Consider the following 14,897-nt stretch of genomic DNA (forward strand, 5'->3'; position numbering starts at 1 on the left):
CGGGGCGGGGCTTCCCCAGTTGCTGCCGTAGCCGCCATCTTGGAGGCGGGCAGTTCACTCTGCGCAGCTGTTAGACTGCCCGCCGGGCATCGGGAAAGGAGCTCAAGGAGGTGGAAGTACGGCAGCTGGCCCTCAGCGCGATTGGGGTCGGGATAGGCGGAAGTGTTGCGTTCTTACCGCCGGCCCGTGCCCGCTGAGCTCTCCGGGCCGCAGGCGGATCTTCTCGTTCCTGCAGAATGGAGCTCGGTGTTGCTGCCTGTGCCCGCCCGGTCGGGCTCTGTGGGGAGGCCAGCGATAAACGGCCTTTGCGGTCGCATTTTAGAGCAGGTTGAAAGTGCCCCTCGACGGGCTGACCACTGCAGGAAGAAATACGGCTGTCACGTTCTTAGAAGAATGAGTAGCGTTAGCTGTCTAAGGTTATTTTAGGAATGCTCGGTAGGTTTTCATGACTCCGACAGTTGGCTAAACTGCTGAAGCTGAGTGCAGATGGAGCTGTAGCATGTGTTCTGCTGAAGTTCATGTAATGGCAAAAACTTGGGTAGCGTTACTTCCACAGTAGCACAAATTCACGCAACCTCTTCAAAGGAGTTAGAACTAGAACTTCCTTCCTAAAGAGTCACCATGAAAACATTATTTAACTTTCCTCTTCCCTCCGCTGCCCCCCGAAATTTTAAGGACTTTGTGGAGTTACTTCTCAACATCCAGAAACAATTGTCAGTATACTTTGCATGCTAGTTACAGTGCAGTTCCTTTATGAGCAGTGCAGAGTAACAGCATAAGCCTCCCTCCCTGTCTAGCAAATTCTGCCCCCACAGAAGCATTTATGTGGCCTAATAGATCCATGGCGTTTATGGACAATCTCTTGCAGTCAGTAGGGCTCAAAAGTCAAAGATGATTTACAAGAATTTCCTTTTCAAACAGCAATGTTTTGGTGCAAAGTTTCAAGAAATGTGCCAAGAAATTTCAGAGAAACATGCGTTAGAGAAAACGCATGAAATACATGTATGAAATGGAAAAATTTTAGAGATCATACATTATTCATGTATGCAACTAAAAATACTTTATACAATTTAAAAGCCTGACACTGCAGGGGCAAGAGCCATGAAGTGCTGTGCTGTCTTTCTTGTGAGCAGAGAGAAACAGTGACACTAAAGTCCCCACGTGCCACATGTACAATTAGCAAAGGCCTCTCCATCAAGCAGAAATATGCCGAAATAGGCTTGGGCAGTTGGACCGGCCTGTGATTAAGCAAATTATATTTCTGCAAACCCAGAAACCTGAGTACAGAAAAGCGGTGACCAGTCCCAAATTTTCCATGTCTCTTGAGAACTCAAATCTTGTACAGAAGAGATACAAGAAGCATGAAGTGGCCCATGTCACACAGTACCAGTGTCTTGCATGACCTCTGCTACTGGGGAGTGTTTGAACCCAACTGCACCCCAGATGTGGCTTTCTGCAAGCATTATGTGAGCACAACGAGGTTTGTAGGAAAAAGAAATACCTTTTGTTAGACCAATAAGGGTGGCTGGCAAAATGAGACAGGATTTCAACTGTATAGGAGACCCTTCTTCAGTGGAAGTAGAATCCAATTTTTCAAACAGAAAATGCAAGGTCAAATACAGGTTGGAGTCAATTGCTCAGAGTTGAATTAGATACGTATCACATTTTTCAAGTACAGGTCATAGTTTCCTGCAGATTAGAAAGGATGTAAATAGGAGGCAACAGGGAGCTGGTTAGGTAATTATACCTTGAGGACAAAATAAAATCAGGAGTTTATAGCCAGTGGGACACGGAAAGACTAGTAAATGAAGGGAGGGAAGGGAAAACCTGTGCAGAAACATCAATACTGAGTCTATGGGGTATGATACCCAGAACATGTGCCCACAGACCAAGTCCTCAGAGCTGCATCTTTTGCTGCATTACACACATCCCTACCTGCCTAGAAACCAGCAATCAGTGGGTAAGGGTAGGTACATTCACAGGACAGGGCACATCTTGCAAGGATGACTGTCTCAAGGGCTGAAATTTTGCTCAAGAAACATGTTCCTACGTGCAGGGTATTTCACAGTCTTAGCTTTAGGGAACTTCTGTGTGGTCCTGCATGGTCCATGGTGTCTTGGACTGTGCAGTAGAAGTCCACATAAATGCAGCACAAGTGGATTTATGTAAAGTCTTCATTTCTATGGTCTTTTGGAGCATTGGTATAAGTATGCACCTACATTAAGGCTTCACTGATTTTTTTCCCCTTCTGCTCTTAACAGTCTTTTTTAACTATACCTTTCCCCACCTTAAGAGAATTCTTAGCTGTCAAAGAAAACTACAGCTGTCATGATGCCCCATCCACATTTACACTTTTGTCCATTGCAAAGGATGTGATGAGGCTGGAGCTGTGTGGCAGAGCACATGGCTACAACCAGTGCCAGCGCCTACAACCAGATTGGACCTCATGGCACTTGGGCCAAGCAGCCTCTGCACATAGCTTGCCTGTGCCATCAGGGTAGGGAAAGCGCAGCAGCTCCACCGAGAACAAGAAGGTTTCCCTGTTACCACCAGGTCCATTTGTGCACCAAGGTGCTCTCAGGACAGAACAGAAGACCAAGGGTACTGATAGGCTTAGCCAGCATGAACATGGTGACGCCTGCAATAGAGTATACAAGGAGCATGCTTTGTGGTATTATTTATTTAGGAACTGTGAGTAACTACAGCCGTAGCGTTCTTATCTTTGCAATTCTGACGGTTTAACAAACTGGGAGAACATTAGCATATTTTTATTAAGGTACAAAATACAGCCCATTGTTGCCTAAAATATTAAAAAAAAAACAAAATGTGAAAAGCTCTGTATGCTCTAAATCAGATTCAAAACCTTTCTGTATAAGGAGTTGTGGCAATACTGTGTTTAGTATAACGAGATTTTCATCAGTCGAAGAGAAAAGACATGCTGGCAGTCTGAACTTAGCAACAAGGATTAAAGCAGTTAAAACCCACCGTGTCATCCACATTAGTTGAGCTTTGAATGTAGAAGAGCAAATCATATGAAACATACACAACTAGGTAATATCAAACAAGCTAAGGTTGATATTGTACACACCTGTATGAAAGTACACTGACTACTTACTGGTGAGGAGTTAAGGTAATGGTTCTTTTAGAAGAGGTAACCTTGGAAATGCAAATGGTTGCACTTTACACACAAAAAGTGGAAAAGAAAAAAAATCACTTTGGGACTGATACATAGATATAAGACACGCTGGTTTGGATTATGCATATCACTTTGCAGGCTCTGATATTACCTCTGAACAACAACAAAAAAAATTAAAAAGTGCCAATACTGTGAAAGGAAAGCAAAGTTACTAAATCTGAGTGCATTAACCATTGCTGAGAAAAACCCTGGGGGTTGGGTGTTTCCATTTGGTTTTGGTTTTCTGCAGTTTTGAAAAAATGCAGCAGCCTTACTGGTGCAGGTTCAAGACAAAAACAAGACAGTCAAGCTCATAAAGTAGGAATAGGTCCTATATAGGTTAAGATTCTTTGGAAACTGCTAAATATAAAGGAGTTTGTAATCCAGGCTACTATCTTTTTGGCTACTCCAAAAGTCTGTGGGAGTTTCCAGCTTATCATCAGTTGAAATCTGTTTTGCAATCGCCAAATAAATGCATGTAAAACTATAACTAACCTGGGATTCCATTCACACACATGCACATCAAAGTCACGCATTGTGCAATAACTTGTTTTTTTCACAGCAGCATACGTATGCATCATAAGTCATGATTAGACTGACCAGAACAACAGGAAATATTTGCAGTCTTTGTGGTTTCAGTCTGTTCCTTCAGTAGGCAGCTGTAACTGCACTGAAGTGACAGGTTCTGTGAGGGAAAGGCAACAAAGTGGGATCAGCTGGTTACAAGCAGGATCAGCAGTGTCTCAGGAGACCACCTGGCTGTTTAACTTCAGCCAGTGTTACAGTGGCACTAACAGCACACTGAGAAAGGGCAGTAAATGTGGTTGAAGTTAGAACTCTGAAATTCTGTTTGAAACAAATGAGAAATGAACCATACCAATGTACAAATGGCTGTGCAGGCTGTGCCAGACCTTTCCTTACAGAAGACACTGCTCAGGGAGCAACCTGTTTCCTAGGACTGGTTAGATTCCCTGTATGTCTGGCAGATGATTCCTTGTAAAGCAGATCTTGGGGAGCCAACTTAGCTGCAGTTTTGGCTGAGGAAAGTGATGACGTAGAGCAGTGAGCTCAGTAAATAGGCTGTTTCTCTTTAAGATGTTCAGAGTATAACTGTAGACTTATTTTCCATACATTTGATTTAAAAATCGACTGGGCAACTTAGCTGATGACTTGCTTAATGTAAATGCAATCATGCTAGCAACTTTAAATCACCTGCTGATTTGAATTAATGCCCATAGAGAAAGCAAACAGGTGTCAACTGATCATGCTGAAAAAACACCCCCCCAAAGACCTATGTATCACACAAGGTGCTTTTGATAACTTTTTTTCTGAGCCTTATAAGAATAGTCTTTAAATATAATTTTATTCAATTATTTTTTTTCTTTGAGCCTTGTTTCATTCTTCCTCCTCTTCATCTTCATCTTCTCCTTCTTTTGCCATTGTTTCCACGAGGAGTTCTGCAGTGCATGTGGCTTCCCCAAGGCTGTTGACAGCTTTGCAGGTGTATTTGGCATCATCGTCCCCACACACTTCAGAAATAGTCAAAGAACAGTTCCCATCCTCATCATAATCTATCTGGAAGTGACGGGATTCCTTGACAGGCTGGTCATCTTTGTACCACATTACCTCAGGGTCAGGATAGCCTGCAGCAGTGCAGAGAGAGAACAGCAATTACAATGAGTGAGATGTAATTGGTTGTTACTTTAAGTTCTGTGTGTGGACATGCCAACATGCTTATACACAAATACTTCATTGAATTCTATTTAAGATAAATGTAGACGATGTGTGGTGATTTTACTTCACATTTACCTGAAACAACTTTATTCTGAAAAGCAAAAAATGGAAAGCTAGCACTGAGGTACTCACTGGATTCATCTTTCCATTACTTAGCAGTGGCTGCAGACAACTTTTTGTGTGTCTGGGACAGCCGCCAGTGAGGGACTCCTGACAGCATATTTGAGGCTTACCTGACATTGCAGCTTTTGTGGAAACCACAGTTCCCAACACCAAGGTCTAGAATTTCAAGGGTAATTTGTTTTGGACAACAATTTAATATCCTTCTCGAGTTGCTTTATTGTGGCTATTCTGAGTCTTCCTCCTCTTACAGTCCTGTACAGTGACCATGGCACTCCCATTTCTGTCTGTGTTTGTCAGGATAAGCAAGGGAGTCTAAGAAAAGCATTTTGATTATGCAGCTCAACAGGAGTTTTGGAACCTTTTGCGAAGCAAACGGTTTGCTGTAATCAAAGCCTCCATAGCAGGGCTGTACAATACGTGCTGGAGAACAATCCCTTATACAGTACTCTTGGCTGCTGTAACGAATTGAAGGCTTGTTGCCTCCGCCAAGTTCTAGTCTGTGATGGGAGGATGACTTCCCACAGAGCAGAAATAATCCCTAATACACCATGAAGATTACAGCAATACACTGGAAAGTTTGGAACATCAGCGTGGTACATCTATATATTTTATTCCATGCAGTACTTAGGCACATACCCTTCACACTGAGCATCCATCAGCAACAATAATCCATCCTCACATCTCCGCTGTGAGGTGGGAAACACAGGCAGTGAAAGACATTAGGGGCACAGAAACAAACAGCAGAAGGTCAGTGAGGCAGTTTCTGAACCTCATTTTAGGAGTAGAAACTGTCTAAACCACATGCAGTATGGTACTGACTATTCTTTTTTTTTTCTTTTAACAGCTCTTCTCTTCCTAATTGCTAGTTCCATCCATACAGCATCCATACAGCAGCTTCAATTGCATTGCAAGAGAAGTGCTAGCAGTTTTGGCCTTCAGACTGCTCAATGGACCAAGCCCAAGCTCCTTAACTGTCTTCTCATAAGCTTATTCTTCCTACCTGCATATTCCAGTCTGAGTTTTCTTTCTTGAACTTGTAAGTTAAAAACGCCAAACAACAGTACAGTATTTTCTAGATGTTACTTTTGTAACCAGCACAATGATGCTGTCGTTCCTTCCCATGCAGATACACTGTTAGGGAGCTCTTTGCCTGTAGTACGAAGTCTGTATGGCTTACAGTTATCTTGATGTCACCTGAAACTTGCCTGTTATTTCAGACAGGTCACTTCCTGCTTATTCTTGGTTTCTGGTTAGCATTCTCTAAGAATATATTTTTGCAATTTTATGGTACTACATTGCATCTTGTTTTATTGTTTCTGCCCTTAAAAATCATCTTACTGTTCCTACTTGCTATGCTGAATTCGTGATTCACACGTTGACTTCTGGAGTCCGCTGTTCTGTGGCAAGCACACAACAAGCCCTTGCAGCTCTGAATAATTTCTGTTACTGTACCACATTCATGCTATGACATGCAGATAAAAGCAAAATGGCACCAACTCAACAATCATATAGAAAAAACCCTGAAAAAGTTAAACAGCAGCACAATGCAGAAAGCTGGCAAGGAAGGACAAAAAGAAACAGACATGCTAATCAAAGTACCTTCAATTTTGCAGTCAAATCTAGCAGCACTTCCTTCCACAACCTCCATGTCAAGGATTGTTTTAGTAAAATATGGCTTTACATGAGGCTTTTCTTCAGCCACTTCTTCAAGGAAAGCATCTGGAGAAGAGGGAAGAGATAGTTAATGATTTTTCAGGGCATGTTCTCAAAAAGATGCATTTTAATTTTTAATTACCAGCTGGTAATGAAAGCATCTTTTATTTTACTTAATTCTGTAAGGCTAAGGGGATAGTGAAGGCATTAGCTGCTTAGTTCTGTGCCAGTCTTCCGCAGCTGGATGAAGATCCAGGCCATAAATAGAAGGAAATTGAAAGGCAGGCCACCACGCTACAAATCATCTTTATTTTTTCCTTGAATTTGTAACCAAATCTGGACTTTTGCTAGTCAGAGGGGCAACGAGTTCAGCTTGTGTTGGGCCTGCAGTCTATGTGGGTATGTCAAAGTGACTTGCTTGATTTTCAGAAGTGTCACACATTTGTACCTCCGACTGTTGCGCAACACCAATCCACATTTCAAATCGGGACCTAAGGGAATAATGTAGACACATTGGAGTTTTTTCTTAAAACGCCTCTGTGTGAGGAGCATGGTTAATGCAAAGTACATGTCTTGGTTACAGCAAGTGTTAATACTTCATTGGTTGCTCCCTTGCATGAGAAGGCAATACATCACTGTAATCTTTATATAGACATGCATTCCCAAACTGACAGAATGTGCAGCTGACAAATCTGCCTTAATTCTTTGGCTTTAAAAAGGCAAGAGTTTACTGCCTGTACTTATACAGGGGCATTTTCAGTAGCAGAACAATATGAAAACAATGATTTTTTTAATAATTTCTTAAAAAAAAAAAAAAAAAGAAAGAAAATGTGGGGGAAAAGAAGAAAGAAAAAGAGCGAGAGAGAGCGTGCACAAATAACTAACTTGCTGATTGGTCTCTAGCATTTTGCTAGACGTTTTAGTAAGACTGATTCAGAGAAAGGCAAAAACAGGGTGCAGCAAAATTCCTTACCTTCATTCTCTACTTTGTCTGCATTTATAGGGCTGGTGGGCGAGCTCCCAGAGGCCTTCCTCCCACTCATACCAGAAATCATTGCCATGGATGAAAGTCTTCCTATTGCTCGGACAGCATGGCCTGTTTTCTAAGACATAACATAAAAGGCTTCTGATCAATCCAATCCAACAGGCATGTGATTTTCTGTAACAATCGTGCTTCGGACAAATTATCGGGGATCTCTGCAAACCTCGCTGGAATTGTTGGACAAACTGCTTATATATAGCTCTGTTGTTTTAGGAGAGACAGAGCAGGCTGGTCTGAATTACCAAATTTAGTTGCAGATATAAACTTCCTCTGATGAACTCATACCTAAATGAATGTCTCTGCTAGCTGCAGATAAAACGCACTGTGCAAGAGGAGGGCCAGCAAAAAAGCTGTGTCCTGTTTAACTGGAACTTTACTCTGGTGGCGGACAGCTCTCTTGACAGCCATATGGGCTGGACTGAGTTTCATCAAGGATGAATAACCAGCTAATATAAAATGAATGAGAAAGTACCATCTGCATGATGGAAGCAGACCTCTGACAGGCTCGAGAATCAGCCACCAGTATACTAAAATATGTTTGCACTACATTGACTCTAGTAGAGACACATGTATTTTTGTACAGCTTGTATGAGCTCCTAAGAAACATGTACAGTAGAATATAAGAGGAAATGTAAGGTAGATTTACATAATTTAATGTTTTGTAGGCTACTCAAAAGGCTGGATCCAGGATTTTATACATCAACTCCCCTAGCTATCAGAATGGCACAGATGAACCTGCTACAACAGTTGCAGCATTAAGAAAAAAGAAGATATGAAGACCAAATACGTCAAAGAAAAATATTAAACCAATTTGACCAAATCCATGAGAAACTTGCTGCTCCAACAGGACAGAACTACTGGCTTAGGAGAATGAAACTACCACAGAATGAGGTAGCTTTAAAGAGGCCAGGTGGATAAGCTTTTCCCTAGCTGTTCAGGTTTGTTAAGGATAATTTAATCCCCCAGCCCTCAGTGGCATGAAGAGGGCAGGGAGAAGAGATGGCCAGACCCCAAGAAGAACAGGTAAAACTATACTTCAACTCAGATGCCTTTTAGTAGCCCAAAATGGAATCATCAGGTGTTATATATATGCAGCCATGCACCCTCCTACTGCTCGCCTGTAGCAACCAAACCTGCTTTACTGCATTCATACTCTTGAGTTTTCACCAGCAACAGAAACCACCTGGCATGACATGTTTCTTGGAATTATAAACATTAGAAATAAAGAGACTTATTAGGATAACTAGCCCAATTCTATGTCCTCTTCATTACCTGCCATTTTCTTCTGGCCATATATTTCTTCATCCTATCTTTGGAAAGTTTTTTGGCTTCCATGGTTTTGGTGTCTTTTTGCAGCCAAGGGTGCTGAAGACATTGAGTACAATTTAAGCGACTCCTGTTTTTATATAAAAAGACTGGTCAGTGTTGCCATTAACCACAGCTGAACCTACCTGCTATAACTTTATTTTGCTCTCTCTTTTACAAAAGCTAATTTTTCTGTTTCCTACATTTAGCAACATAGATCAGGTGGCACTGTTTTCCCAGCCATGCTTATTTCTTAAACTCTCTTCCACAATTTCTGTACATTTTTCTGAGAGAAAACTGTGCATTTTTAAGTGTTAATAAAACATTATAAAACAAAGCATGAAAAGCCATATGTTTTAGGCATGGAACACATTCAGCAGAGCCACAGTGGTAATGATTCAGCTGCCTCGTGCTGGCAGAACCCTGTCCCAGATCTCCTCTCCTTTACTTACAGATATTTCCCCTTTCCCATCACTTGATACCCTCCTTCCTTGCAGCCCTGAACATTTAACAAAACAGTAATGTCCAAATCTCTACTCAAGCCACGCCTGTTTTTCACTTTGTTCATGGTACACAGATAAATAATCCTCTGTTCTCCAACCATCTGATTGCAAACTTGTTGGAAAAAGTATGTTTGTCGGAGCAATCCCAGGCACAGCTACAGGCTGGGCAGAGAGGAGATTCAGAGCAGCCCTGCAGAGAAGGACTTGGGGGTTTTGGTCAATGAGAAAATGAACATGAGCCGGCTTCAGTGTGCACTCGCAGCCCAGAAAGCCAACCGTATCCTGGGCTGCATCAAAAGGAGCGTGACCAGCAGGTCAAAGGAGGTGATCCTGCCCCTCCACTCTGCTCTCCTGAGACCTCACTTGGAGTATTGTGTGCAGTTCTGGTGTCCTCAACATAAAAAGGACATGGAACTGTTGGAACAAGTCCAGAGGAGGGCCACAAGGATGATCAGGGGACTGGAGCACCTCCTGTATGAAGATAGGCTGAGAAAGTTGGGGCTGTTCAGCCTGGAGAAGAGAAGGCTGCGTGGAGATCTCATAGCAGCCTTCCAGTATCTGAAGGGGGGCTATAAGGATGCTGGGGAGGGACTCTTCGTTAGGGACTGTAGCGATAGGACAAGGGGTAATGGGTTAAAACTTAAACAGGGGAAGTTTAGATTGGATATAAGGAAGAAATTCTTTACTGAGAGGGTGGTGAGGCACTGGAATGGGTTGCCCAAGGAAGCTGTGAATGCTCCATCCCTGGCAGTGTTCAAGGCCAGGTTGGACAGAGCGTTGGGTGACATGGTTTAGTGTGAGGTGTCCCTGCCCGTGGCAGGGGGATTGGAACTAGACGATCTTAAGGTCCTTTCCAACCCTAACTATTCTATGATTCTATGTATTCTTTCCTTCTTTGTTCAAATTCTGCTGTAAAGAGGGCTTCCGACTCTGATTTTTTTTTTTTTTTCTTGCCCAATTACTAGATTTGTAGGAAAGCTGCCTACTCACAGGGACTGCACTTAAAAGCCACACATGGAAATAAATCTGGTAAAATTGCAACCCATTCAGACCAAGATATGTCATGCAGGAATCTGTGTCACACAACAGTGAAGATCACAGTAGCCACACAAAACCTCAGTGTGCATCTTGCTCAAGGGAAGGGAAAAGCAGAATGAGCAGGCGGTTAAAAGAAGGTGTTGCACTGAGACCCTGCACCCTGCATGTAACGTAAACAAGAGCTGCACACAGAGACAGACGGGCACACAGAGCTCCTTATAAAGTATTGCCAGAGGTGCCTGCATCAACGTGGAGATTCACAGTGGGGAAACAAGAATGGCAAGTTCCACTAAATGCAAACATAGAAAGTGTATCAAGTCCAACAGCTTTACTTCATATCTTTCTTTAGTAGATTGCTGATAAAGTCTTTGGCATCATCAGAGATTTCATCAAAAGCCTCATCATCAAAGTCCCACGTTGCTGAGGTAACATTGGCTAGGGTTTCGTTGTCGTTGTCTCCCATGAAAGGAGAGAGTCCACTGACCCTGGGGACAGAATAGACAGACAGAAAACAAACAATGTAAATTTGCAAGTTATCAGAGGAGCAAATTAGGATTGTGCGTGACATCTCTGCTGCTCTGCAGATCTTTATCAGTGAAAGATTCCTTTAAAAAAAAAACAAACAAAAAGGACTCAAAGCTAACTCCAGACAGTCTTATGGGAAGGAAACTAGAGTTTTGACTGCAAAACTGAAAGAAAACTTTTTCTGTTTCTTTGTTTTTTCAGAAGACATTTTCTAGGTGAGAGCTAGACTTATGTGGGAGTTGAGCCTACTAATTTGTTAAATGATTTGTCTAGTTCTGCATAACTAATACTGCAATTTTCACACCAAATTCAGCTGAATAGCTCTTTTTTCTTTTTTTTTTTTTTTTTTCCTGGTGCTTTCGGAATGACTTTGCTGCCTTTACTGTCAAACCCAGTTCTTTTGTACATTTTATTCCATTTATTCCTGCCGAGAGAGCCCAAGATGAAAGATGCATAATGAAATCATGAAATCATGACAGGCTGAGAAAGTTGGGGCTGTTCAGCCTGGAGAAGAGAAGGCTGCATGGAGACCTCATAGCAGCCTTCCAGTATCTGAAGGGGGGCTATAAGGATGCTGGGGAGGGACTGTTCATTAGGGACTGTAGCGACAGGACAAGGGGTAACGGGTTCAAACTTAAATAGGGGAAGTTTAGATTGGATATAAGGAAGAAATTCTTTACTGTTTGGGTGGTGAGGCACTGGAATGGGTTGCCCAAGGAAGTTGTGAATGCTCCATCCTTGGCGGTGTTCAAGGCCAGGTTGGATGAGGCCTTGGGTGACATGGTTTAGTGTGAGGTGTCCCTGCCCATGGCAGGGGGGTTGGAACTAGATGATCTTAAGGTCCTTTCCAACCCTAACTATTCTATGATTCTATGAAATCCATGGGATATTTTGTAAAGAAAACCACCTTGAATTATCTAGGCAGATAAACCAGTGCTACATCACTGCAGGCTGTAGAGTTATGCAAATGCATCCAAAAGTAATTTGATCTTTATGTTCTCAATCTGTCATGATGATGCATGAAATGGAAATAATACTCTCTTATAACCTAAGTTGAGCTTCCAAGGCTTTTTACTCAACATAACTGATAAATTGCCACTGAAAGGCAATTTCAGAACATCATGGTGTCATTTTTGGAGAGTATTTTTCTCCAGTCATGGTCTGTCCTTTATGACACTGTGCCTTTCTGCATCCAGATACTTTTGATTTCTTTATATATCATCCTTTCAATAAAAACTTTAAAGTGAAAGATTGCTTATTCCTTAGAACTACAAATTAGGTTTTCAGGTCTTCTTCCTGACATGCGATTTCCATAATAACCTATTTTTCATGAAATTTTACAAAGTTTATTTGCTTTCTCTGTACAATCATATTAACCAGTTAAAACAACCAGTTACAGTTCAACAGTAGTACCTTAAAAAAAACAAAACAGAAAAGTAAGTGGAACTTATTAGGGTTCTGTAAATAGTATATGGACAAAATAATATATGAATATCATGGTGCTACTGAATATCACAGAACAGACTGGTAGAAAAAGATATTAATATCAAAGTGGGCTACTAGATTAATAATACAATCTCCTCCCCAAAAACTATTCTGCTAGTCTTTTGTTACTAATTACATTCAAAATCTGATTTGGAATTTGTTCCTAAGGATTTTATTCCTATAAGCAAAGCAGAAACAGACACTTTTTGAAGCCTCAGACAAGGCAGATACTAAATCTTTTACCATTTCTGGAGTTGTGGGCAGTACAGCAGTCTAGAATATTAGTGTATGCTTCAGAAACTTGATAGTAATAATACATGAGATGATGATAAAAGGTTTGTTTCTTCTCAGTCAGAAAAAGGTAAATCAGAACAGAAAGTATTTGCTGTCTTACTTTCCATTATATGGGATGAATTCAAATGCAACAGGAAAACACGACTTTATAAATGTGTAAGGTGGCATTTATGAACATGTATTAGGGGCAAATTACAGAAAGCTGAAAGATTAACGTAACAAAAAATGTGCACATAAACCAACTTTACCATGATTGTTCTCTTTGACACTTACTTTACTGGAAGAGACAAGGTTTATGCCTGATAGTGCTGGAAAGCTGCCATAGCTACAGCACAGAGAGACTCTGCTCTGCCCTCATGCACATCAGCTGTCATGGCCAGGTGAATCATTAAAGCAAAATCTCTGTTCTGGAATCTGCAAAGTACTCCTTCAAGGCCTTAAACCTATCCCTACTCAGATATTTAAGGTTTTCCTATTTATGACAATGTCATCATTCTCTATAATGTTTCAGAAAGTGAAAAAAATCTCATCCACACTGCAGTGTGAAGTTTTAGAGTTCTGTCTGGGTTCCAAATACTGATTGCTAAGTGTCTCATTTATGACTATCTAAGTAAGTATGATAATCTCTCAGGCAATTCAGCAGCTGCTTTTAGCGTATACAATGGAGGGTATGTGAAAGTATTTCTTTAGTTCACTCTCAATATAGGAGATGCACGTCTTCGCTTCATCCAGTTAAGCTTCCAGAGAACACACTTGGGTAGCCAGAACAAAACCAATCCCATTTCCCTCCAATACTTGATCGAAGTACGGCAAGGGCAATCTCTACATAGTATTAGCACAAATAGCATTGTGCAGCTCATGTGCTACATTAGATACATTTTGGCCTATTTCCAGAGATTGAAGCTGCAGTGTTGAGAGACCATTTCCATGCTAAAAAGACTGCTACAGGTACAGAAACATTGCTTCTTGTGGAAATACCACTGCTCCACACTGCCAGAAGATGCAGTGCTTAAAAAGACATCCAGCTTCCTGGGCAAAGAGATACAGCTTTTGAGGGATGAGGGTAAATAAAAAGAGATTAGAGAAGAAAACAAACAAATAACTGTGGTTGTTTTAGCTGCCTTTAAAAAAAAAAAATAAATTGCATGACAGAATTCTTTGCTAAAATCTTAAATACCCATTGATGGGGTTGACCCATCCCATGCATTTGGTAAATCACCAGGTGAGTATCAGTTAAGCCTCCACTCTGTTGTTTGCAAACACTGGTGTAACTGTACCCATTCAAATGCTTCAATGAACCTATTTTCATATTTCTGAATATGCTGTTGCAAATGTGTAAGGCTGAAATAATTTTCTCTCTCTACCACAGTTCCACACTGTGAATCAGTTGCCTTGTCATGGAAATACTTGGAGAACTACATCTTTGTCTGTAGTCAAAAAAAAACAAGATCCAGCAACTTTTGTGGATTATAACCATAAATCCGTATATTTAGCATGAATTTCACAGACTTGAGTCTTGTTTGTTCTTTTCTTACTAGCCATTTAAAGTAATAATGGCCCAGAAACTCTTTTGACAGATTATGGAAACAATTTCTTTTTGGAATGCTGAAGCTAAGCGATAAAGATGAGCTACTGCTACAGAAAATTAGTATTGAGCTTACATTGCAAAGTTACTCTTAGACAAGCAGCAAGTTGCTTACTGAAAACATTTTTCCAGCTACTTAAGCAGGCATCTTCCTGGCATGTTAAGAACCATTTGTTTAGAAAATCTTACACAGTTTCCACTTCTAAATAAAGAAGTTATTTTACCCTGTAGAAGCTCCTAGACCATTTATTGGTCTGTTTTAACAAAGCTCTGAGTGCAGATTTAGAAATGTTAAGTTCAGAAGGGTTCAGTGTGGTTGCTGGTGTCATTGCCTGTGTAACAAACACTTGGAAATCTTTGTATTAAGACTGCCACTAATCCAGGAAAGACAAGTTTGCTGCATAGCCAGAAAAGTCAGACTGAGCATTTCTCTGC

At 41.2% G+C, this 14,897-nt stretch overlaps 1 protein-coding gene across 2 annotated transcripts in view; it reads right to left on the reverse strand.

Moving 5' to 3' along the window:
* Positions 1-2,737: 2,737 nt before the first annotated feature.
* The window catches only part of MYLK (myosin light chain kinase), a gene marked incomplete at its 5' end in the record, with an annotated part of 215,674 nt that continues 203,514 nt past the window's right edge, over positions 2,738-14,897 (reverse strand). For both annotated transcript variants that reach the window (XM_080620716.1, XM_080620717.1), the window contains 5 exons: positions 2,738-4,818; positions 6,632-6,751; positions 7,659-7,788; positions 9,000-9,123; positions 10,906-11,058. In XM_080620716.1, the coding sequence (XP_080476842.1) occupies positions 4,571-4,818; positions 6,632-6,751; positions 7,659-7,788; positions 9,000-9,123; positions 10,906-11,058 (775 nt within the window). In that variant the 3' untranslated portion in view covers positions 2,738-4,570. The remainder of the gene's footprint in view (positions 4,819-6,631; positions 6,752-7,658; positions 7,789-8,999; positions 9,124-10,905; positions 11,059-14,897) is intronic.

The sequence above is a fragment of the Psittacula echo genome, assembly GCF_963264785.1.
Source record: "Psittacula echo genome assembly, chromosome: 6".
NCBI classification, from domain to species: domain Eukaryota; kingdom Metazoa; phylum Chordata; class Aves; order Psittaciformes; family Psittacidae; genus Psittacula; species Psittacula echo.